Raw genomic sequence first — 24,927 nt, 5'->3', positions numbered from 1 at the left:
GGGCAGAAGCAAACACTGGCCACCCCACAGCGCAGGTAAGGCTGTCGCTTTACACTGTCATACCTAACACCTTCAGGAAGCACTTCCTGATCTATTTCTTTAGGTGAAATATAACTTGGGGAATTCTTTGGGAGTCCAGTGGTTAGGACCTGGCACTTTCACGGCTGGGGTCCCAGGTTCGATCCCCGGTCAGGGAACTAAGATCCCACAAGCTGTGCAGCTCGGCCAAGAAAAAGAAAATAGTCATCATAATAATATTTAAAGACAGGATTAGGAACAGAAGCTACAAATCAGTCACCACACAAATACAGATCTTGGGTCAACGTCCACCACAAATATAACTTCAGCATCTACCTGTGTGGTGAGCACCGTCCTTAGCATGGAGAGCTGCCCAGAGCTTTGCTGACATCAGTGACCCCCTGACCCTGATCGAGCAGCATCGTGGGCTGAAGTAAAAGGAAGTGCACCTGTGTGCTGCCTGGCCAGCAAAGCAACACTCTGACCAGAGCAGAAGCCCATCCAAAAGTGGAGAGTTAGTCCCAGCGGCCTCTGGGGAGGCAAGCGAAGTCACCGAGCATAGACGTTCACTCTGCCGAGTCCCGCGGGCCCTCAGTCAGCGCCTATCGATTCTCACTTTGCGCACAGTTGTAACGACCTTGGTCGGCCGCTTTCTCGGGCCTGGGGGGGAAGAGGCAGCAAATCTGAAAGTTGTTCAGGTTCTTCCCCCGAATGGGCAGACCGTGTGTCTGTGCTGCCGGCGAGGCGGCTGATGTGTACAGTGGCAGGGGCGGTGCGGAGCTCGGGTGCCCTGGAAATTACCACTGTGCTTTATCATGCCATCCTGTGATTCTCATTACAGACATGTTACAGTTCAGATCTATCATTTTTTAAAAAAATCCTTCACAGTTAAGATGCTAGTTCATCAAGGAAAGCTTGACTTCCATTGAAGCTATGTAAGATAGAGGAACTTCATGTTGATGGACATGAGTTTGAGCAAGCTTCAGGAGTTGGTGATGGACAGGGAGGCCTGAAGTGCTGCAGTCCGTGGGATCACAAAGAGGCAGACACAAGTGAGCGACTGAACTGAAGATGGAGGAAAAGGAAATATAAATTACTTTATGTCTGCAGGTAAGACTGACTTTGCCACTTCTCTGCAGGTGTGCTAAGTCACTTCAGTCATGTCCGACTCTTTGTGACCCCATGGATTGTAGCCCGCCAGGCTCCCCTGTCCATGGGATTCTCCAGGCAAGAATACTGGAGTGGGTAGCCATGCCCTCCTCCAGGGGATCTTCCCAAACCAGGGATCAAACCCGCCCCTCTTATGTCTCCTGCTGGAGACAGGCAAGGCAAGATCTTTACCACTAGCCCGGCTATCTTTCTACATGTACATATGTCTACACACACACACACACACACACATGCACGCACACCTCTTTCTCCTGTAACCTGGCTCTCCCAGCAGCTTCTTGTGAGGTCCCCACTTTCCCTGCGAAGACCGCTCATGATGACTTGTTCAGGAGACTCAGCTTTGGCTGGAAACAGCCTGAGCTGAAGGGCATGAGCTGCACCCGCCTCGTGGGTCACACAAGGAGATGAGCAGGCAGAGTGGAAGCCTGCGCCGTCACTGCCCGCGGCCCCATGCCCCTCTCCCTGGCAGCAGAGCAAAGCAGGACCACCCAGCAAGGTGGACTCTGTGTCTGGTCCTTGATGGACATGCCAGCCAGGAAAAGAGCACATGCACCCCCTGCTTTCTAGAACAGCCATCACTACATCCTGTCTGCGCCTTCAGATGGGCAGATAAGTCCACTTCCAAACTAAGCCTTTGTCCCGAGAGTACAGCGTTCCTTATCTCTGGATAGAATGCTGTTGCCTCCCAGGACTTTCGGGGCTGTGAACTTCCTTCCTGAATGGGAACAGTGTCCCCCAAGAGGACAGGGTGGGGGCCTGTGGAGCTGGACTCACCCAGAAGGACCCATCTGGAAGGGGGAGAAAAATAAAATAAATAAAAGTACTTCTGAGGAATTCCCTGGTGGTCCAGTGGTTAGGACTCCAAGCTTCCAGAGGTTCGATCCCTGGTCAGGGAACAAAGATCCCCACAAGCTGCACAGTGTGGTCAAAAAAAAAAAAAAAACCCAAAAAAACGGAAGTAGAGCTGCTGGCTCTGGCTCTCTGGGCTGGGCTTGCAGGAGGTGATTGACGGCAGTGTGCACATTTCCCAGCCATCAGCAAACCCTCAGACTTGAGCACCTGCCCTGGTCCCACCGCCCCCGTCTCCACCCGCCCCGACCTGGGGCCTCGGAGTCGGGCCGGGCAGGAGCGCGGGGAGGCCGTGGGGTGGCCAGGTGCCAGGTCGTGGGGCGCGGGTACCTCGATCAGCCAGGGCTTCAGCTTGTCGTCGATGATGATGTCGTAGCCGTAGCACTCAAAGCAGTGCTTGTCGTTGTTCATCACGGGCTGCGGGGAGAGGACGGCGGTTAGAGCCAGGCTTGCGGGCCCGGCCGAGACCCCTGACGTCGTGCACGGGCGACACATCACGCGTGGGTCTCACTTCTGAGACCAGTGGCTCTCCGCCTCCCCCTTCCCCGCCCCGCTCCCTCTCCGTGGGGCTCCATGGCGGACGCTCCCCTCAACCTCAGAACAGGCATTCGGGAAGCAACCACTGTGTCTCACTCATCAGAGGCTCAATGACCAGCAATGAAGGTCTCCACTGGCACAAGACTGTCCTTGGCGTGGACAGAAGTCCAGCTCCAAGTCTGGGCACCCGGAGTTCAGGCCTATGCAGCCTCGACACTCACACACACACACGCACACACACACACACAGAGACACACACACATGCACACACAGAGACACACACACACATGCACACACATACAGAGACACACACACATGCACACACAGAGACATACACACACATACAGAGACACACATACACACACATTCACACGCACACATACACACAGACACACATACATGCACACATGCACACACACGTGCATGCAAACACACACATATACTCACACGCACACACAGAGACACACACGCGCACAGACATACACACATGCACGCGCACACACACATGCACGCACACACAGGGACACACACACAGACATACACAGACATACATGCATGCATGCACGCACACACACACACACGTGCATGCACACACGCACAGGGCCCATGAGGCTGCCATGGGCAGCACCACCGCCGTGGGCCTGGGTTCAGTCCCTGGTTGGAGAACTAAGATCTCACAGGTCCTGTGCCCTGGCCAAAAATATAAATAAATAAAGAACAGGGGGTGGGGGAAGACCTTAGTCTTCCACTGAGAAGGTTATGTGTAACCTATGTATTTTCACACACATCCACCTCGCTGCCAAGCCCATATCACCCTTCCTCCAAAAGAGCTCGTCTCCCCACGCTTCCGAGTCGGGGAGTGAAGCTCTGTCTGTGGCCCCTCAGCCCCCAGAGTGTGGCCACCTCCTCCAGTCTGCCTTCTGCACTAAAACTAGCAGCCTGCGTGCTGGTGCTCCAAGGTGCATTCTTTTCTTTTCCTTGGAAAACAGATGTGCACCTGCTTTAGGACAGTAAAATAAAGCAGAAAAACCACAAACCAGCCAACAGAGAGGGAACATAAGTAAAAAAGAGGGGGTCGCTCCCGCCCTAAATGTCCACGAAACAGCAGAGCAGGAGACCTAAAGACAAGGGGGCTGCTGAGAAGCCTATCTCCAAAGCTGCGGCCTGTGACAAAGGCTCACTCTCCACTCAGGGGGCACAGAAGAGCCAGGGGTGACGGATGTCCAGGGGACCCGGCCCGTCTGTGGAGGTTCTGAGGCCGCGGCTGCAGGAGGTTAAGGCCATAAAAACTGGTGGTTTTAGCAAAGAGCCATGAGTGCTCCCCAATCCCAAACGCTTCCCGGGTTTGTGCTGTCTCCTCGCTCTCTCTGCTCCCGGGGCTCCCCCGATTCCCACCGCAGGGCTCACCGCCACGGCCTTCAGGGACTGCACGATGATCCAGTGGATCTCGTCAAACAGCTTGCTGGTCACCTCCTTGCCTCGGGTGCTCTCCAGGTAGAGCCGCAGGTTGTTCACGGTCCACTTGCCCCCGTGGATGTGGTTGTAGTCCTCCTGGCCACGGAAATGGGGGGGGGGCGGGAATAACCCAGAGCTTGTACTCACCCTTGAGCATTTCCTGGGGCCCTCCCCCATGGGGGCAGGCTCCCCGGGGCAAGGCACGTGGGCTGCGCCCCTTGGGGATCTGAGATGTGTGTTCTTAAAATACAGTCATCCCTGGGTATCCTCAGGGGACTGGTTCCAGGGCTCCCTCAGAGTCCAAAATCCCTGGATGCCAAAATCCCTTACAGGAAATGGCACAGTGTTTGCGTGTAACCTACACACATCCTCCCCATCTCCCGTGTCCTTTAAATCACCTCTAGATTACACATCGGGCTTCCCCGGTGGCTCAGGGGTAAAGAATCCACCTGCCAATGCAGGAGACGCAGATTTGGTCCCTGGGAAGATCCCCTGGAGAAGGGAATGGCTATATACTCCAGTATTCTTGCCTGGGAAATCCCATGGACAGAGGAGCCTGGCGGGCTACAGTCCATGGGGTCGTAAAGAGTCAGACATGACTGACTAACAACAACATCCCTAAGAGAAATCATAGGAAAAACTAGGCTAACTGTCCAGCAGTACCTTTCCTTTTCCAGTCACAGATTCTTTTTACCATCGAGAAAAATGTGCTTACTTAAAAAAAAATTCTAGAGGCGTGAAGTATACACTTTATGCAAAACACTGCCACATGCACAGATATATAAAACGCGACTACATATCTGTTTGCGGCCTGTAGGATCGTTATTTTATCAGAATGATCTCACAGCACTGTTCTCCTATCAGCTTGCAAAGCTGCATTTCAGGACCTGGCCCTGGTCTCTGATCTCCTTCTCTTGCTCATCCTCCACCATGGGAAACCCTCCAGCAGTCAGGATGAATTTAGCCTCCTGGCGGGCACTCCCAGGGCAGCTCTGAGGTCTCCTGACATTCTGTTACAGGCAGTCCTTTGCAATCGGCCCCTCTGGGTGGATTCTGAATCTCCTGAGGGCAGGGACTGTCTTGCCATCCTGGTACGGAGTGCAGGGTGGTGCTCTGCACCCAGGGGGCCCCGGGTGGACAGGCAGACATGCTGCTTCACAGCCTTTCTGTGTTCAATATAACATCGGTTCTCTCTGCAATGCTAAACTAGAGCCATGCAAGGCTGAAACAGAGGTTTCTCAGAGTAAGCACTTTTCTACGCTAAAAAGCAAAGCATTTACAAATAGGATCAATGTGGCAAGTACTGCTGCATCTGGGTCATGGAGAGATGTCAGGTTGACGTATTGCTTCTGCTCTCTCTTCTGCCGTTTTAAAAGAATGGTTTCTGGGGACCTCCCTGGTGGTCTAGTGGTTAAGACTGTGCACTTCCAATGCAGGGGGTGCAGGTTCGACCCCTGGTTGGGGAACTAAGATCCCGCATGCCAAGTGATGCAGCCAAAATTAAAAAAAAAAAAAAGAATGATTGATGGAAATAGTGACCTAGCGACTGATGTCCTGAGAAGCCTCGTCAGATGAGACCACCCTCCCAATTTCGGTCTGGCACCCCCAGACCGAGGCGGCTTTGCAGGCCAACACACTGCACTGTCCTCAGGACAAGAGGTCAGTCACTGTCATTTCCCAGCTCCGCCCAGACTTCTGGGAACGTGCTACTTGCCTACGAAGGGTCTGGCGTCGCTGCTCAGCTGTCCCCAAAAGGCTGGTAAGTTCTGTGCTGTGTCACCTGAAAGATCTCTTTCCTGTTCTTGTGAATATGACATCTTGATCGCATTACCCCTTCTCCTCTAACTGTGAACCTTGTAATGATGCTGCTCTCAGAAAAACCTGATGGGCAGGTGACGTGGGGTCGGCCTCACATGGAAGCCTCCTGCCACCCTCAGTGACAGGTGGCCGTGGTCACATCATTTCACGACCAGCAAGGTAAAAACCAGGGCTGCTGTCTGCGAGGGCGGCTGGGTGACTTGCCCAGGTCACACCGCGGGTGAGTCATGGACATCGGATCGAGCCCAGGCGGGTCTGACCAAATTCTTCAGTAGAGTTACTCAGAAAAGCTTGTTTTCGATCAATATTTACCCTTTTTCTACTCCAATTACAGAAAAAGACCAGGGTATTCAGGCTTCCATTCAAGCAAGATGCAAGTAGAAGAGGGTCTTTCACAGATAAATGAGACCTCTGGGACTTGTTCGCCAGGACTGGGTCAGAGCCTGGGCACAGCGCCCCATGTCCCAGCCTTCACTGGCCTCCCCAGGGCTCTCTCTCGCCAGCACCCTCACTCGGGGCTCCAGCGGCCTTGACCGTTTTCAGCTCCTGCAATGCTCCTTGGGCACGGGCTGTGCGCTCTGCTAGAATGTTCTATCTGCACCTCCACCTGGGGAACCCTTGGCTCAGACTTCAGGTGTCTGCTCAAGCCTGCTTCTGCACAGCAGCCTCTGGCCAGCTCGCCTCCGGGAGCCTTCATTCCAAGCTCCTCTGGCTCTGGGTCTCTACCTTCAGAGTACGCAAACTGTTTGTGACATGTTCCTCCACACGATTACTGGACAACCGTCTCCCCTGTGGGCTCTGGGCTCTATGAGAGCAGAGATCAAGGGAATTTCTTCCCATCACTGTGCGTGTGTGTGTGCGCTCAGTCACGTCCGACTCTTTCTGACCCCATGGACTGTAGCCTATCAGGCTCCTCTGTCCATGGGATTCTCTAGAAAAGAATACTGGAGTGGGTTGCCATTTTCTCCTCCAGGGGATCTTCCCGATCGAAGGATCAAACCCACATCTCCTGTATCTCCTGCCTTGCGGGCGAATTCTTTGCCGCTTGAGCCATCAGGGAAATGTACAGAGACAAAGCCAACTGGTGGTTGTGTAAGACCCGGCGCTCTGTGTGTGAACTACAGGTTTAGGATTTTGTTGAGGTGATGGTGGTGGTGGTGGTTGTGGTTTAGTCACTATGTCGTGTCTGACTCCTGCGGCCCCGTGGACTGGAGCCCGCCAGGCTCCTCGGTTCATGGGATTTCCCAGGTGAGAATGCTGGAGTGGGTTGCCATTTCCTTCTCCAGGGGATCTTCCGGGCCTAGGGATCAAACCCGTGTGTCTTGCATCTTCTGCACTGGCAGGCGGCTTCTTTACCCCGAGCCACCTGGGAATACCGCCCATCACTGTAGCCCTTAGTATGGGGCCAACCCAGGCAGGTGCTCAGTGAGTGAATGGCCATGCACGAATCCTCCTATAATCCTCCCAACAGCCATAAGGTGAAGATATTACCTCCTTTCACAACTGGAGAGACTGGGGCTCTGACACTCAGTTAACTTGTCCCCAAGGTCACAGAACTAGAAAGACAGGGCTTGGACATGGGATCTTCTTTCTCCAAGTGCCCCACCCCGACACAGGCTGGCACTCAGCTTGGGCAACCAAACTGGATACCTGGGGCTCCCCCTCATCAGTGCCAGGGCATCTTGAATACAACTCTTCTACCCACCCACCCTGTCCTGCAAAGAGAAAAACAAAGAAACCCACGACATCAGTCCGTTTCCTTACGCTCAGCTGAGAAGCAACACTTACCCCGTGTTTCTGAATGGCGACATTGGTGAGGTGGACAAACATGTTGTCTAGCTCACTGGTGCTCGGGGTGTATTTCACTGTGCAGAAGCGGCAAAATCCAAGTTTGTACCTAGGTGGGAAGGCGGGTTACCTCAATGCTCTGAGGACAAGCATAAGCAAAACAGCACACTTTTTTGTCTTAAAAGAGCTGCCAACACGGATGTACCTAGAGATGGTCATACTGAGTGAAGTGAGTCAGACAGAGAAGGAGAAATACCATATGACATCCCTTACATGTGGAATCTGAAAAGAAACGATACAAATGAACTTATGTACAAAATATAAAGAGACTCACAGACTCAAGAGAACCCACATATGATTGTCAGGGGTTGGGGGAAGGATGGGGAAGGGATAGTTAGGGGGTTTCAGATGGACATGTACACGTTGCTATATTTAAAGTGAATAACCAATAAGGACCTCCTATATAGCACAGGGGACTCTGCTCAAAGCTTATATGATAGCCTGGATGGGAGGGGCATTTGGGGGAGAATGGATACATGTATATGTATGGCTGAGTCCCTCCACTATTCACCTGAAAACTTTACAGCATTATTAATCGGCTATACCCCAACACAAAATAAAAAGTTTAAAATAAACAAACATATAGATAAAGACAAAAAATTGCAAAAAAAAAAAAAAAGCTGCTTTTTGTTTTGATCTTTTAGAAGAGTTGCCTTGTAAAATTTTTATGGTTCTTTTTAAATAAGGGGTTTATTAAGATATAATTTATATGCCATAAAACTCATCCACTTTAAGTGTACAACTCAACGGTTTGAGTATATTCAGAGTTGTGCAATGATCACCATTACAAATCTGCGTCACTCCAGAAGGAAACCCTGTGACCAGCTACAGTCACTTCCCAATCCCAGTGCTGGGCAAATACCAAGCTTCTTTCTGTTCCCATGGTTCTGCCTATTCTGGGCATGTTGTGGAAGCGGAACTGTACAACACGTGGCCTGCTGGGTCTGGTTTCTCTCTCTGTGTATGTTTGCAAGGTTAAGAGAGTTGCTTCTTATTTTCAAGATTCACATCACTATCAAAGCCACCGTCTTACTCAACACGGACCCTGTGCCAGGCACTGCAAGCTCGGGGAGCTTGACCAACAACCAACCTACCAACCCCTGCAAGGGTCCTGAGGGGTAGGAGGTGTCATGTCAGATTGGTCTTTTTTTTTTGGCCACACCTCGTGGCTTGCAGGATCTTAATCTCTGACCAGGGATCGAACCCAGGTCCCCTGCAGTGGAAGCACTGAGTCCTAACCAGGGCACTGCCAGGGAATTCCCAAAGCACAGTTTTAAGGATGGAAGCAAACCCCCAGCTCTTACATGTAGCAGCGCAGCGGGCGGTACGTAGACACCAGAACGTACAGGCGCAGGTCGAACTTCCTGCCGCCGATTAGTAACGGGTTGTTAATGTACAGAGAGATCACGTAGGCTTCCTTGGTGGACTGAGTCATGAACCTGGGTGCGGCAGAGAAGGCTGAGCTTAGATGCAAACATCAGAGGGCTTTCATAGAGAACAGACCTGAGGTTGCCAAGGGGGAGAGGGGATCAAGGAGAGATGGTTGGGGAGTTTGGCCATCAGCAGTGGCATTAATATTATATACAGAATGGATAAACAAGGTCCTACTGTAGTGCACAGGAACTATATTCAATATCCTGTGATAAACCATCACGGAAAATAATATGAAAAATATATATATATAACTGAATCACTTTGCTGAACAGCAGAAATTAACACAACATTATAAATCAGCCTTACCTCAATAAAATAAATTTTAAAAGACCAGAGATCTATGGCTGATTCATATCAATGTATGGCAAAAACCACTATAATACTGTAAAGTAATTAGCTTCCAACTAATAAAAATAAATGGAAAAAAAAAAAGAAACTAAAATTTTCTAAACTCAAAAAAAAAAATAAAAGACCAGAGATCTTTAGTTGGCTGGTGACAAGCTTGCTGCCATTCATCAGGTGACAGGCTGGTTCGTGGGGAGGAAACAGGGGCTGGGGGGGTGGGGGCAGTATCCATAGAGGAACCCCTGGGGGCTGGCATCACGCGGTCAGACTTCAATGCAGGACACGAGGCGATGTCCCTGCCATTCCTGGGAAATCCTGACATCGCCCACCCCTAAAGGGTGGCACCCATGGTCCAGGCACTCCCCAGCAGTGAAGAACCTCACAAAGGCAAGGAGTGAGGCTCAGACTAAATCTCCGGAGGTCCTCTGCTCCAAGGAGCCCCCAGCCCAGGGAGGAGGCCTGACCTGACTGCACCTAGGTCTTCTCTTACCCTGGCCACACACACTGCCTGGTGCTCGGGTCCATCTCCAACTCGCCCCCAGGAGGCTGGTGCCACTGTGTCCCCAGTTTACCCAGATGAAAACCCCGAGAGTCTATACAACAAAACTGACTCAGGCGGTGAGTGTCAGACAGGGGCGCAAGCCCAGGCACCCAGGGGTTAAGGACATGCTTTGCCACCTCAGAAGTGCCAGGACTGGACGGGCCTCCCCCCAGCTTTCAGAACAAAGAGCAGCTGGCAAGGCTCCCTGCTCCTGCGACCTTCCCCTGGTTCACACACCTCTCTCCAGGTGAGACTCTATGCCTGGTGATGCTACTGTGGCCACAGGGCCTTGCCCTGCCGCCAGGTGTACACCTGCACAACGGCTTCACACCCGGGAAAGCAAGCAAGCCCCCGCCCCCATCCTCGCCCAGCCCACCAGCCCCTGGCCAAAGCCTAACGACATGAGACAGCTGCTGCAAAGCGCACGGGACGCCTGTCTACTTACGAAGATGTTTTGCTGTCCCGGGACCATTTCTTGATCTGTGAGAGCTTGTTGATCAGGAAGATGCCCTTTCCCTGGGCTTTGCCACAGGGTTTCATAATCCAGGTACTCGAGGGGCTTTTCCGGAACTCCTCCACGAACAGGTTGTAGTCGGCGGGCAGCATGTAGGTGACGGGGACAAAGTCTGAGGATACGGGAGAGGGGACAGCGATGAGTCAGCCCAACAGGGGCCACAGGGAGAAAAACACCGCCACTGCCTTTCCAGAGCCTGTGTCGTTACCTCGCGCCCCCTGCCCAGCATCTGATGGAGCAAGGGCTTCTGCCGTTCAATCCATGTGAGACGGGTACACCTTGTTTTATTGCGCTTCACAGATAATGTGTTTTTTTTTTTACAAAATGAAGGTTTGTGGCAACCCGGCATGGAGCAAGTCTGCTGGCACGATTTTTTCCAACAGCGTTGGCTCCCTTTGTGTTTCTCTGTCACATTCTGGTAATTCTCACAGTATTTCCAACTTTTTCATTATTATGTTTGCTATTGTGTTTGGTGAACTATGCTAAGCAATCTTGATGTTACTGGGTGGGCTGAGACTTATGGAAAAACCCAAGGGAACTTTCTGGCCAAGTCAATGCTACTGCAAAAAAAATGACAACTCACTGAAGGTTCAGATGATGGTTAGCATTTCTAAGTAATAACGTATCTTTAAATGAAGGTGTGTGCATTGTTTTTTAAGACATAATGATATTGCACACTTGACAAGACTACAGTTTAGCACAATGATAACTTTTACATGGATAACTTTTACATGCAGTGGGAAACCAAAAAAATTCATGTAACTTGCTTTATAGCAACGTTTGCTTCATTTACTTCTTATAACTTTGTTCTTTTTATTTATTTTTGGTAGCACTGCATGGCTTGTGGGATTTTAGTTCCCTGACCAGGGATTGAACCCAGGCCCCTGGCAGTGGAAGCATGGAGTCCTAACCACTGGACTGCCAGGGAATTCCCACTGTGGTATTTGCTTTATTGTGGTGGTCTCAAACTGAACCCACCGTCTCTCCGAGGCCTGCCTGTAATGAGTTCTCTTTTAGATGTGTGCCAGTTACTTTATAAATCTGTATCATTTAATCCCTACAGCAACCTCTGAGCTCAGCAGAGGTTGCTATTATTCCCACTTATCAGATAAGGAAACTGAGGCCCAGAGAAGTCACATATCATTTTCCCCAAGTGTGCAAAGGGATTCTGAAGCTTTCCGACAGCCCAGCTTTTCTCCCAGGATGCTGCATGGATACACTGCTCTCTCCAGGCATTCCCAGACACAGGATTTATCCCTCCCAGCAGTCTGCAGCCCATGGAGTGGCCCCTGCCCTCCTGAGCACATTTCCAAGGCACTGACACAAACTCAAGATTCCAAAGCTGAAGCCCTCCTCGCCCCCTGCCCTGCTCCTCTGTATCCTGTAAACACTTGGAAAGAAAGAGGTGCCCACAACTCGCACAAACACATTCATCCCTCAAAACCAACAGCTGCCATCCCCGTGCCGTGTGCCGATGGGGAAAAAAACACCACGGCTATTTATTTAAAAGGTGAGGCCAGCGGAAAGGACACGAACCCAGGTAGAGGTACTTTCCGCTTTCGTCCTTCTCCGCCAGTGGGCTCCCTTCCTTCTCCAGCTCCTTCCTGTATCTCTTGATGTTCTTCACCATCAGGTCCTTCCGCGTCAGCTCATAGTGGTTCGGGAAATGGTTGACTATTTGATCATCTGAGAGCCGGTAGCCAGTTTCGACACTAAAGACATTGCGGATGGTCTGCACGCTCATCCTGAAAGAGAAGCGAAGAAGGGACATCCGGGATGAAAACTCAGGGTGTGTCCACGTGGAAGGAAGACTCATTAAGGCCCAGGAACCCTCGACCAGGAAGCATGTTCCTCAGAGCTCACCCGTCCCCACCCTGCACCTGAGCCCGGAGGGATCCAGCCCATGGCAGCAGGATGCGTGTCTGTGACTGTATCTGAACAGTCTGGGGCAGGGGCTGTTCTGATTCCGTGCCCTGACTGGCTACACTCTCTGGCACAGAGTAGATGCTCAATAAATGTTTCTCAGTTAATGATAATATTACTATATCGTACTAATGAAAGGCAGACCCTTTCTGACCATGAAGTCAAGAAATTCATTGACTCAATATCTGCACCCCAAGTCAGGAAGGACAGGGACCCCTTAAAATCAAAGCCCCAGGGACTTCCCTAGCGGTTGTCAGGGAAGTCAAAATGGAATTAGTCTTGTTCAGGCTTCAGAAGCCGGAGAGCAGGCCTCTGAATGACTCCTCACCCTGCCTGAACTACACGCCTGCCTGCAAGCACGTCAACTGCTACCAGCAAGTCAAGCGGCACTTTGGATAAGAGAGGGAGTGGACCTTGGATCTTCTCTTGAGCCCCTGGAGGCCTGGCCAGCCCTCTGGGGTCAGGAGAATCCTGTCTCACCAGGTGAGAGAAACAGGATGGTGAAAGTTAAAGTAAAACCAGAGCTGCATTTCTGCAGTTTACACAAACCGTTGATAATATCAGCCTCCAAAACTGCAATCTGAAGTCTCACCCATTGGGCGGCCATGCCATCCGGGACCTTTTCCCAACTGACACTCCAGATACTGAGGGATATCCCAGTGCTCGTCAAGTCTGGATGTTGGTTGGCCCAGTTTGGCGATGTGCGTGCTGTTACTTTCCTCTTGTTTCTATTTTTCTTCTTTTAATGATTGTATATTGAAATTAAGTCAAGTAATTCTCTATTAAATGTTGAAATTGTTTGTGTATAACGAGTGTTTCTTTTGTTAATGAATCCTTCGAACCTAAAACTGGCCAGGGATCCCCCCTGCATTGGGAATGTGGAGTCTTAGTCACTGGGCCCCCAAGAACTCCTTTTTATGTTATATGATATCCTATTTTACACTGTAACCACAATGAGAAAAAAAAAAAAAAAGCAGCAGTAATTCCTGAATACCATCAATGTTACTCAGGGTTCGAATCTCCCCAACAGTCTGATAAATACCTTTCACAGCTTTTGCAAATAAGAAGCCAAACCTTCTCATTAGTTGCTCTCCTCTCACATGTCTATAAATCTATACATTCTCCCCCACCTTCCTTAATTTTTTTCTAGGCAATTTATTTGCTGAAGACACTGGGTGCCTGCCCTGCAAGGGCTCTCCCAGCGTCCTTGTTTACCATGCTCCCCGGGGCCCTGCACGTCCTATGAACTGGGGGTCCGGCCGAGAGGACCGCTGAGCCGCAGGCGGATGGGAGGAGGAGCCGTGTCCTGGGCAGTGTGAGCTCCCACTGGCCGGCACATCCAGCCTGGAGCCTTTCCCCTCAGGATGTCGGTGACTAATCCGCAGCTCCACCCAAGAGAAATACAATGTGACCCACACAGCTGAGTCACACGGTGAATTTTCTAGTGGGCACATTAAAGCAAAAGTTAAAGAGGCAAGAATAATTTTAATCTGACTCATTGGAGAAGACCCTGATGCTGAGAAAGTTTGAGGGCAGGAGGAGGAGAAGGGGACGATAGACAGTGACATGGTTGGATGGCATCACCGACTCAATGGACACGAGCTGGGGCAAACTCTGGGAGACCGTGAAGAACAGGGAAGCCTGGCGTGCTGCAGTCCGTGGGGTTGCAAAGAGTCGGACACAACTCAGCGACCGAACAACAAACAACAGTCCAACATCTTATCATTTCAACATATAATCAACATAGAAATTAGTGGTGAGGAATTTCACATTCGATTTTCCATGCTAGAACCGGAAGCGTACACCACACTCAGGCACACACATCTTTGTTTGCATCAGCCACACGCAAGTGCCCGGTCGCCCTGTGGTCAGAGGCTTCCGTCCTGCACAGACGTAGATCCTTGTCTCGTGAGGGGTTACAAAATGGTGAAAATTCTCCTTTGTCATTCCCCCTTCATTTACCGGCAGGAATGTTTCTGTGAGGAGAAACTTTCCTTCATGGACAATTCAGACAGCCCGTGAAGGGTTTCTCCAGGGAAGACTGACTGACTTTTTTTCCTGCATCAGTTTTCCAAATGGTGAGCTGGCTCCCTCACCCGCCCCCCCGACAAGGACGTGTGACGAGCTGTGTTCTGGGCCCCTATCACTGCAGAACAAACGACCCAACGTTCGCTACCTAAGATAACCACCATGGCATGCTATCTCCAGGTTCTGTGGGGTCAAGAATCTGGGCAGGGCGCGGCTGAGCGCTCGGCCCCTCGCGGCACTGAGGTCACTCAGGGGGATTCAGCCAGCTGGTCTGGGGGTTCTCCTGCCCAACAGTCCTGGGACGGGCAGGATGTGGCAGCTCGTGGCTCCGGCTTGGGCTTCCCACACAGGAAGTAGAAGCTGCTGGTTTCTTAAGGTCTGGGCCCCGACACAGAACACACTGACCGTGTCCCACTGGTCAAAGCAGTCACAGAACCCACCCAAGCTCAGGAGAAGGGGACAAGGCCCTTCCCCACCTCCAGAGGGAGGTAGTATCAAAAACATGGCTATTTGTAGAAGGGGAGAGGCTACACAGCACATCTTGTGAGATCTCAGTTCCCTGGCCAAGGACTGAACCTGGGCCACGGTAGTGAAAAACAATGAACCCTAACTACTAGGCCACCAGGGAGCTCCCCACTGTGGCCATTTCAAATGTGTCACAAATTATGTGGGCGGTAAGGAATCTGCCTGCCACTGCAGGAGATGCGAGAGACACAGGTTTGATCCCTGGGTTGGGAAGATCCCCTGGAGAAGGAAATGGCAACCCACTCCAGTATTCTTGCCTGCAGAATCCCATGGACAGAGGAGCCTGGCAGGCTACAGTCCATGGGGTTGCAAAGAGTCAGATATGACTGAGCAGCAGGCATGGTGTTTGGTTTCAGTTCTTTTGGGGGGCATGTTTATGAACTCACAGATTCAAACATGCACCATGAATTTCAATCTGTTTCAGTTATTCTTACTGAAGCTCTAGTTCTCCTTATTTTGGGCAGAAGGAACTCTCTAAGTTGCCTTCTGAGTCTTACTAACATGAACCTAGTAGTCCTCAACCACGTCTTTGCTTTCCCGTAAAACAAGCTATTCCGAGCTCACCTTGTACAAGTCTTCCTGAGGCCCAGTGACAGACACTTCTGCAAGGAGCAAAGGAAACATTCACCCACTGTGTAGCCTGACTGTTAAGAGTCCCATACTCCACGCTTCTTGTTCTGTATTCTATGTCACTTTGTGGCAAGTCCCTTCAGGAGGTAAAATAACTATCCCCTTGAATTTGGGCCAACCCAATGCAGTTTCTTGGGGTTCCCTGATAGCTCAGTTGGTAAAGAATCCACCTGCAATGCAGGAGACCCTGGTTCAATTCCTGGGTTGGGAAGATCCGCTGGAGAAGGAATAGGCTACCTACTCCAGTATTCTTGGGCTTCCCTTGTGGCTCAGCTGGTAGAGAATCTGCTTGCAACGTGGGAGACCTGGGTTCGACCCCTGGGTTGGGAAGAGCCCCTGGAGAAGGGAACGGCTACCCACTCCAGTATTCTGGCCTGGAGAATTCCATGGACTGTATAGTTCACGGAATCGCAAAGAGTCAGACATGACTGAGCGAGTTTCACTTCACTTCAATGCAGTTCTTTGGCCAAAAAGAACGGCAGAATTGATGCCGTGCCATTTCTGTGACTAGCCCTTAACGGCCTTGAGAGCTGCCACCTCTCTCTTGAGCTCCTGACACCCCACAAGCCCAGACTAGCTGGCTGGAGGGATATGAGATTTTTGTGGAGAGGAGCCCCTGGTGTCCTGGCTAAGGGCATTCTAGACCAGCCAGGTCCCGGATGACCCGCCAGGTGACAGCAGATGCTGAGTGAGCCCACGCAGGCCCAGTGAAGCAGGCCAGACCAAGAGAACCACTCCAACAAACCGAGAGACTCATGTGTAACAAAAAGTGGTTGTTTCGAACCCCTAAGTTTTGTTTTTTAATATTTATTTATTTGGCTGTGCTGAGTCTTAGTTGTGACATGCGTGATCTTCCAACATTCGTTGCGGCATTTGGGATAGCTGAGGCATGTGGGATCTAGTTCCCTGACCAGGGATTGAACCTGGGCCCCTTGCATTGGGAGTGTGGAGTCTCAGCCACTGGCCCTCCAGGGACGTCCCCAGGCCCCTAGGTTTTGTGGTGCTTGCTACTTGCTGTCACTCTGGCAATGTCACTCCCTCCAGCCCAGTCACTGTTTACCTGTTTCACACTCCGTCTACTTCCTGCCCATGCGTAAGCTGTTTTTGCACAGTTGTCAGGACACAAACACAATTTCAAAATATGTTTTCCTTCACATTTATTGTTATTCAGTTTCCCACACTGCTTTACGACCATCGCAATTATTTTAATGGCTGCACCTTAATCTGCTTGGTTACTGTATTTACCTTTCCCCAACCAGTTAATATTTAGCTGTTTTCAGTAATTTTCCCTAACCAATTTTTAAGAGCTGACCAGGACATTTAGTGCTTAAAGCGAGAGCTCTCAAGGTCTCCAAATATCCAATTCCTGCCAAACTGGTTAGCCCTTTCCTCCTCTCACTCTTTGGTTCAGAAGAGCTCCCTATGTCATCCTCAGCCTGGATGGGAGGGGAGTCTGCGGGAGAATGGATACATGTATATGTATGGCTGAGGCCCTTCGCTGTTCACCTGAAACCATCCCAGCATTGCTAATGGGCTACATTCAGATATAAAGTAAAAAGTTTTTTTAAAATAAAAGCGATCCCAAACCCTTCTCCCCAAACCCCTCTCGGCGTGAAGAAGGCAGCACTGAACCCCCCCCACCCCCCACCCCGGCAGGAGAAGCCTGAAGACTAAACGCTGTCCGCGCTAAACGCTGTCGTGCTCGGCCTTCCTTGCAGAGCTCCTGTGAAACAGGGTTCGGGATAAATGATGTCACTTTACCTCGGAGAGGCGAACCATATGCAGGTGCTGACCCACTTCACAAACGCCCTCCCTGCCTGCAGGCCCCGCCCCTGCAGGGGAAACCAGCTTTAAAGAGCAGCTGACTTCAGTGTTGTCAGGAGCACAGCTCACGTCATCCCTCCGCCCACCGCCGGAGCTATGCCCGGGGCCCGGCCAGGCTCCGGGGAGGCTGAGAGAAGCCAGGCCGGGTCCTCACTTTTCAGGGATTGGCGTGGACACCGACAGAGGGGACAGGCGGGGAAATCACAGACTCGGCGTGTGCTGCCACCTGAGCAGGGCAGCCCGCGAGGGCCCACATGGCAGAGCTGGTTTCCAGGGCACACGTGCTGGCGCATGAGGGACGGTGTCAGCACGTGCCGGTGGGGCTCCCGCCCCGCGACGGCACCACCTCATGTTCCGTGCTCCCTGAAACCTCGAACAACCGAACCTGGGAAGACAGGTCAAGGCCTCCGCGAACAGTGGGGTGAAGGCACCGGGCTGAAGCCACGAGTGGCTCGGGCTCCAGGGCCCGGACGTCTAACCCCTGGGTGCGCCGTCTCTGGAGGGTGGGCTCAGGAGGGGCAGAAAGCACGGCGTGTAGAGAAGTGCAAAGGAAAGAGTGTTCTCAGCGGGTTAGTGGGGGAAATGTGCAACCTGCTGCACCGGGGGCAGGGAGAAGGGAAGGGGCTGGAGAGAGGCCGAGGACCAGCTCTCAGGGCAGCGGCAGGGAGAGTGAGCCTTGGGTGGCCGCCGGGGAGAGTCAGGGTGGAAGGGCCCCTGCAGACCCTGACGGGCTCCCCCATCGACCCCGCCCCCACCCTAAAGCCTCACTCCCACCCTGTGCACCCAGGAGCAGCTGAGGGTCGGGAAGCCTTCTGGTGAGTAACCTGCCAAGGGTGTGGAGGCTGTCCCGAGGGAGGGAGCAGCCCAGGCCTGGACCGAGCAGGACAGGGGAGCTCACCCTGAGGAAGTGGGAGGAGGTGAGGCGGGGAGAGGAGTCCAGGAAGACTCCAGGGCTCCCAGCTGGGCCGGGCACCAACCGGGACTGGGTGCCGAAACGCCACCTTTCTAGCCTAACTGGCCTTTCCGGGGTTTCTCAATCAGTCCGGCCAGCACCCTGCTGGCCTAATGATGGAGTGAAAGGCAGCAGGGAGCCCTCCCACAGTCCTCCCCAGCCCCCACCCCACCCCGCAGTCCTCCCCACCCCCACACCACCCCACAGTCCTCCCCATCCCCAACACCACCCCACAGTCCTCCCCACCCCCACAGCCCACCCCACCCCCCACACCATGCCAGAGCTCTCCCCGCAGTCATCCCCACCCCCCCACAATCCGCCCCACCGCCCACGCCACCCCAGAGTCCTCCCCACCGCCCACACCACCCCACAGTCCTCCCCACCCCCCTAATCACCCCACAGTCCTCCCCACCCCCCTAATCACCCCACAGCCCGCCCCACTCCCCATGCCACCCCACAGGATACTAACTTCCCCAAGAGAACCCCAAGGTCCAGGCCACAGGGCACCACTGTGAGCAGCACCGGCCCCGGGGCGGCGGCTCCTGTTTCTCACCCAGATGCACACCGTGCAACCACACTCGCCGGGCTGAGACGCCCCCGGGCCTCGGGACAACCACGTCACTGGAGCACGTGCTGCCCCAGGGCCGCCCGCTCTGCGCGCAGAGGGCCCGGGACGAGGGCGCGCAGCGGAGGCAGCACCCGGCGCAGCCGGCCTTCGCGGAACACTCTGTCCCGGGACGCGCCGCCATCACACTCATAAACGGGCTCGGACGACAACAGGATCCCGGCTTCCATACTCACCAGTAGAAATTCCAGTCCTCGTTTTCTGTCACTTGGACCCATCCTCTCTTCTCAAAGTTATTTATCAGCACCGACTTCTCGATGTCAGTGACCCACTTCACTTTTCCTGCCATAATCCTGGAAGACAGTGCCTCATGAGAACCATGAACGTCGACGCCTCACCTCCGCTCGCCGAAGGAGTCCTCTGCGCGGTGAACAGACCGCCCCGCCCCGAGCTCCGTCTCCCCCACAGAGGCTCTCAGCCGGGGCGACGTCCCGCCCCCAACACGCCCCTGGGGGACCCCAACACATCTGAAGGCATCCCGCTCGTCAGGACCGACCAGGGTTCAGGGGAGGCTCTGACAGCTCCAAAGCAGAGACCAGCGAAGCTGCTTGACACCGCCTCCCCCCCACCCCCACCCGATGTACAGGACGCCCCCCCACCCCCCCACAACAACCCCCAGTCCCAAATACCAGCCGTGCTGAGCCTGAGAGTCTGGTCAAATGGGAAATAGAGGCTGCACGCATTGACCGGCAGCTGTGACAGGCGCGGCGAGGGGACGTGCCTGGGCCGTGGGAGCTGGGTCGGCGGGTGGGAGGGTATCCTGGGCAGGGCACCCTGGAGCTGACTCTGATGGGCAGAGATGGGAGTACCCGCTCTAATCCGAGGACCCCCCCCCCATACTTTCCCTGCTGCCTGCCTGCCCTACACCGCGGCACTCCTTCGCGGTGGGTGATCGACCACACTGCTCCTGTTTCATAACCAGCGTGACTCCCACTGCACCTAACATAGGCAGTGCCCTGTTCCTTTCCCGCTTTGCCGGGTGCGTCTCGCGCCACCGTCTCGCTCACCCACTGTTCTGGCCACACCCGGCTCCCGTCTACCTCGGGGCCTGGGCACGTGCTCTGCCCGCAGCACTCCGGCCTCCCTTCTGCCCAGTTAAGCTACTACCCGCTCGTCTGCAGGCAGAAGTAGAGTGTCAGTTCCCGCAGAGCCTCTCTGACTCTCCAGACCAGCTGCCTGGCCCCTCGGCACCTGCAGTTCTGTCCCTACTTGGGGAGGCAGGAGTTGCCTCTTTTCCATCCCCGCTTGGTGCTCAGGGCCTGGCATGTGCCTGGCACACGGCAGACGATCACATCAGGGAGAACGAGTGACCGTGGTCCCAGGCCTGGTGGTGCCACCGTGGGTCTCTGAGCAAGTTACGGGACCTTTCTGCCCCTAGTCCCGCCTCCGAATTTGTGGTTTTCGAGCTGCTCAAGCAGCCCAGGGTTCCAGGCTCCCCCCAGCTCCCACCAGACCAAGGCTGCCTCATTACACTCCTGGGGACAGGAGGGGAAGGGCTCTCCCAGCCCAGGCTCGAAGCCCTGGGGCCCTATGAACGTCGAGGGCCTTTTATGAAGGAGCCACATCCCCCTTGTCATGGCTTCACGTTTGGAGCAACATCACCAGGCAGAAAAAAGCATGGCATGTGGAGGTAGGGACTCAGATATGCGCTGCCTGGGAGAGGGAAAGAGAAGGCAGTCTCTGAGAGCATCCCCCAGGTGGGGCTCGGGGTGCTTCTACCCAGGGCCGCCCACACCCTCCTCTGGGTGCCCAGCAAGGCGGGGCTGCGGGCAAGCTCAGCCTGTGCAGCTCGAGGCCCAGCTCTGCCGCTCACTTGCTGTGTGATGCTGGGCAAGTTACTTGACCTCTCTGAACTTGCTTCCTCATCTGCGAAATGGGGGTGACGATAGTGCTGACCCGCGTCGTAGGTGAAAGTAAGAAGCAAATGAGTGAACACGTGTAAAGCACTGATTAGGGTGCCTGGCACGTAGGGAATCATGGTCATCATCCCCGTTTACGGATGAGGAAGCCACGGCTCTTAAGAGCCGGTGTGAGAAAGGACCAAATGGCGTGATGGTGGCTTCAGCGAAGCTCAGCATGACCCTACTCTAACTTCGCTGCTTCTTCCACAGCCCATCACCCCTTCCCTCTGCGAAAGCGGCTTCCTCAGGACGAGGCCAATGCCCACAAGGTCAAAGTGAGGGGTAAACGGAACCGCTCTCTGTAAACGCTAAGTGTCACGTAACTGCCACGTGAGGATGCTAACCTATCAGTCACGGTCTGCGTGAAGGTCAGCAGCCACTGCCTCGAGGTGACGCCAGAAGCTCTGTGAGTCCCCCACCTGCCGGCAGCTGAGTCTGCACCTGAGCAAACCCCACCCGCCCGGCCCCCCTTGCAGTGTTGAGGCCAACTGGGGGACCGAACGTGTGTGGCAAGCTTGTGTGGGGCAAGTCTACGGGCACCATTTTCCCAACAGTGTCTGCTCACTTTCTGTCTCTGCGTCACAGTATTCTTATCATATGTCAAACGTCTTCATTATTACCTTTTACTTATTTATTTTGATCGTACCGTGAAGCATGTGGCATCTTAGTTCCCTGACCGGGTATTGAACCTATGCCCCCGGCACAGGAAGTGCAGAGTCTTAACTCTTAACTGCCAAGGAAGTGTCTCGTTATTATCTGTTTGCTACAGTGATCTGTGATCTTTGGTGTTACTAGCATGACTCCCTGAAGGCTCAGGTGATGGTTAAAATTTTTTAGCAATAAAGTGAAAGTCGCTCAGCTGGGTCCGACTCTTTGCAACCCCGTGGACTATATAGTCCACAGAATTCTCCAGGCTAGAATACTGGAGTGGGTAGCCGTTCCCTTCTTCAGGGGGTCTTCCCAACCCAGGGATCGAACCCAGGTCTACCTGCATTGCAGGCAGATGCTTTACCAGCTGAGCCACCAGAGAAGCCCAAGAATACTGGAGTGGGTAGCCTATCCCTTGTCAAAAGGCCCAGGAATCGAACCAGGGTCTCCCTGCATTGCAGGTGGATTCTTTATCAGCTGAGTTACCAGGGAAGCCTTTTAGCAGTAAAGTATTTTTAAATTAGGGCTTCCCTGGTGCCTCAGTGGTAAAGAATCTGCCTGCAATGCAGGACACCTGGGTTCAATCCCTGGGTTGGGAAGATCCCCTGGAGGAGGACACGGCAACCCGCTCCAGCATTTTTGCCTAGAGAATCCCATGGACAGAGGCGTCTGGCAGGCTGCAGTCCACACGGCTGCAAAGAGTCAGACACAACTGAAGCTGCCAAGCAGCAGCAGGAGCACTGCTTAATTCTGGCCATGTACGCCGTTTTAGACAGCAGCTAATGCCCGGCACAGTCTGCAGCATGGTATAAAGTTAACTTGGAGACCCTGGGGAAACCAGAACAGTCGTGTGACTTGCTTTCTTGCAATATTCACTTCACTGGGGTGGTCTGGGCCGGAATCTGCAGTATCTCTGAGGCCAGCCTGTAATCTGACTTCACCCTGAACAGCCCTGCCTCCTTGAGGGATCCTGGTCCGACTCTGCCCCCTAGAGTCCAACTGCAGACACAGGAGTTGGGTGAGAACTAACCCCGCGGCCAGGCAAGGCCCACACCACACCCCATGCCCTGCACTTCAAACATCAGCCTTCCTGGGTGACCTCACCCCCGTCATGGACATCCACCTGGAGAGGCCCCGGAAGTAAGAGCAGAAACATAACACAATAACACGGGGAGTGCTTTAGAGCCACACTGTGCTCCAGTCACAAAACAGGCAGAAGATGACCCAGGGGCACGACCCCAAACCCAGGAAGCCGGATGGAGCAAACATTCCCATCCTCACTTGAGTACCACACTGTACTGTTAGTTGCTCCATTGTGTCCAACTCTTTGCGACTCCATGGACCGTAGCCCGCCAGGTTCCTCTGTCCATGGGGACTCTCCAGGCAAGAATACTGGAGTGGGTTGCCATTCCCTTCTCCAGGGGATCTTCCCCACCCAGGGATCGAACTCAGGTCTCCTGCATTGCAGGCAGGTTCTTTACCGTCTGAGCTACAGGGAAGCCCCATCCTCACTTTACAGCAGGAAGTGGAGCCTCCAAGGAGGGGCGGTTTCCTCCCGGCCCCCTGCCCCTTCCACCGGCCGTGTGGACAGGTGGTCACCAAGGGAAACATCTCACGCCTGACCTACCATAGGTATTTATGGAGCCAACAGGAACGTCCGATTTCTCTTCAGTCTCCCTGATTCTTGCCTCGGGTTCTTACCTAAAATAAAATGAATACACAAACGATTGGCACAAAAACGGACATGTGGATCAATAGAATAGAACAGAGAGCCCGGAAATAAACACACACAACCTACAGTCAATTAATCTTTGACAAAGGAGGCAAGAATGTACGATGGTGAAAAGACAGTCTCTTCAGCAAGTGGTGCTGGGAAAGCTGGCCAGTTATGTGTAAACCAACAGAGTTAGAACACACTCTCACACCATCCACAAAAATAAACTCAAAATGCTATAAAGACTTAAATGCAAGACCCGACATCATAAAACCCCTAGAAGAGAACACAGGCGAAACATTCTGACGTGAACGGTACCAATGTTTCCTTACGTCAGTCTCCCAGGGAAATCGAAATAAATGCAAGAATAAACAAATGGGACCTAATTAAGTTATAAACTTTCGTACAGCAGAGGAAATCATAAACAAAATGAAAAGACAACCTACGGGCTGGGAGAAAATAACTGCAAATCATGTGACTGACAAGGGCTTCATTTCCAGCCAAATAAATAAGTGTTCTCAAAAAAACATGAGGTCATTCTGGTCAGCCTTAATCCAACGACAGATACTCTTACGAGATGGAAAGCTGGACACAGAAACACACGGGGCAGAGAACACCCCATGAAGACAAGGGGACAGAGAGATATAGAGGGAACACGGCCGTGGGAAGATGGAGGCAGAGATTATAGAGTTATGCCTCCAGGATGCCTGGGGCTCCCAGAAACTGGATGCCTCGAGGACCCCCTCCCCTGGAATCTTTCAAGAGAGTGCACCTCCGCCAACCCCCCGATTCCAGGCTCCTGCCTCATGGAGCCGCCTAGTTTGTGGCACTTGGACACTGCAGCCCTAGGAAACCAACATGAGACACCACCATCCTAAACACTAGGGGGAAAAGAAGACATTCACACACACGAGGAGCTTCACATACACGAATTTTGGAAACAGCATGGTGTAAGGTGCTGAGCAGAAAGACAGTCATTTATGGTTAAGAAAGGAAAGAAAGAAGTATGGCCACCTCTCCTTTAAAAGAACCCCTTTTCAGAAACACACCACATTGACGTGGAATCCACCACTGAGAGCTGATGCAAAAGGCACCTCGAGAAGAGCGAGGAGGGGCCCTCCACACCCGAGGCTCAGAGACCCGGTTCACTCCCGCATGGAATCATCTAAGCCACAGATCCTGGCAAGTCCTCGGGGCCTCAGCCTCCCCGGTGAAACAAATGGAAAAAGAAAGAGACAGCCCCTCGGCGGCACTGCGGGGATTACCACAAGGTCAGGCGGGCGTGGCCCTGGCACACGGCGGGTTCTCCGAACAGTCAACTGGGCTTGAATCGAGTGCGTCAGGCGGAAAGAGCTTCCCCGTGAAGCTGCCCTTGATTCGGCCCCGCACGCTCCCGCCGCTGGGCTCCGGAGACCAGCCCGCCTCGCGCAGGAAGTGATGACATGTCTCTGTCATCACTGAAACAACAGCCACCACTCACGAAGCACCAGGATGCGCCGGGCTCTGGGCTGGGCAGTCTGCACAGATCCTTGTCTACTGGGCACACCGTTACAGCTCACCTGACGCCCGGAGGCAGGGACTGTCCCCACTTATAGCCAGGAGAGTGGGGCTTGGAGAGTAAGAGGGAA

At 53.2% G+C, this 24,927-nt stretch overlaps 1 protein-coding gene across 6 annotated transcripts in view; it reads right to left on the bottom strand.

The window, feature by feature from the left end:
• Positions 1-24,927, bottom strand: part of TTLL1 (tubulin tyrosine ligase like 1) — a 33,978-nt gene that overhangs the window by 5,658 nt on the left and 3,393 nt on the right. For 3 of the 6 annotated variants that reach the window (XM_043441118.1, XM_043441117.1, XM_043441120.1), the window contains 8 exons: positions 23,213-23,286; positions 19,213-19,329; positions 12,066-12,274; positions 10,461-10,641; positions 9,000-9,134; positions 7,636-7,744; positions 3,982-4,125; positions 2,368-2,454 (listed from right to left, as the gene is read on the bottom strand). In XM_043441118.1, the coding sequence (XP_043297053.1) occupies positions 2,368-2,454; positions 3,982-4,125; positions 7,636-7,744; positions 9,000-9,134; positions 10,461-10,641; positions 12,066-12,274; positions 19,213-19,325 (978 nt within the window). In that variant the 5' untranslated portion in view covers positions 19,326-19,329; positions 23,213-23,286. Of the gene's footprint in view, positions 1-467; positions 679-2,367; positions 2,455-3,981; positions 4,126-7,635; positions 7,745-8,999; positions 9,135-10,460; positions 10,642-12,065; positions 12,275-19,212; positions 19,330-19,665; positions 19,823-23,212; positions 23,287-24,564; positions 24,644-24,927 lie in introns of those variants that run through there. The other 3 variants (XR_006264213.1, XM_043441119.1, XM_043441121.1) reach the window with 3 other exon arrangements.

The sequence above is a fragment of the Cervus canadensis genome, chromosome 21, assembly GCF_019320065.1.
Source record: "Cervus canadensis isolate Bull #8, Minnesota chromosome 21, ASM1932006v1, whole genome shotgun sequence".
NCBI lineage: Eukaryota > Metazoa > Chordata > Mammalia > Artiodactyla > Cervidae > Cervus > Cervus canadensis.
The sequence above is the reverse complement of the archived record's forward strand: the minus strand, read 5'-3'. Positions and strand labels throughout refer to the sequence as shown.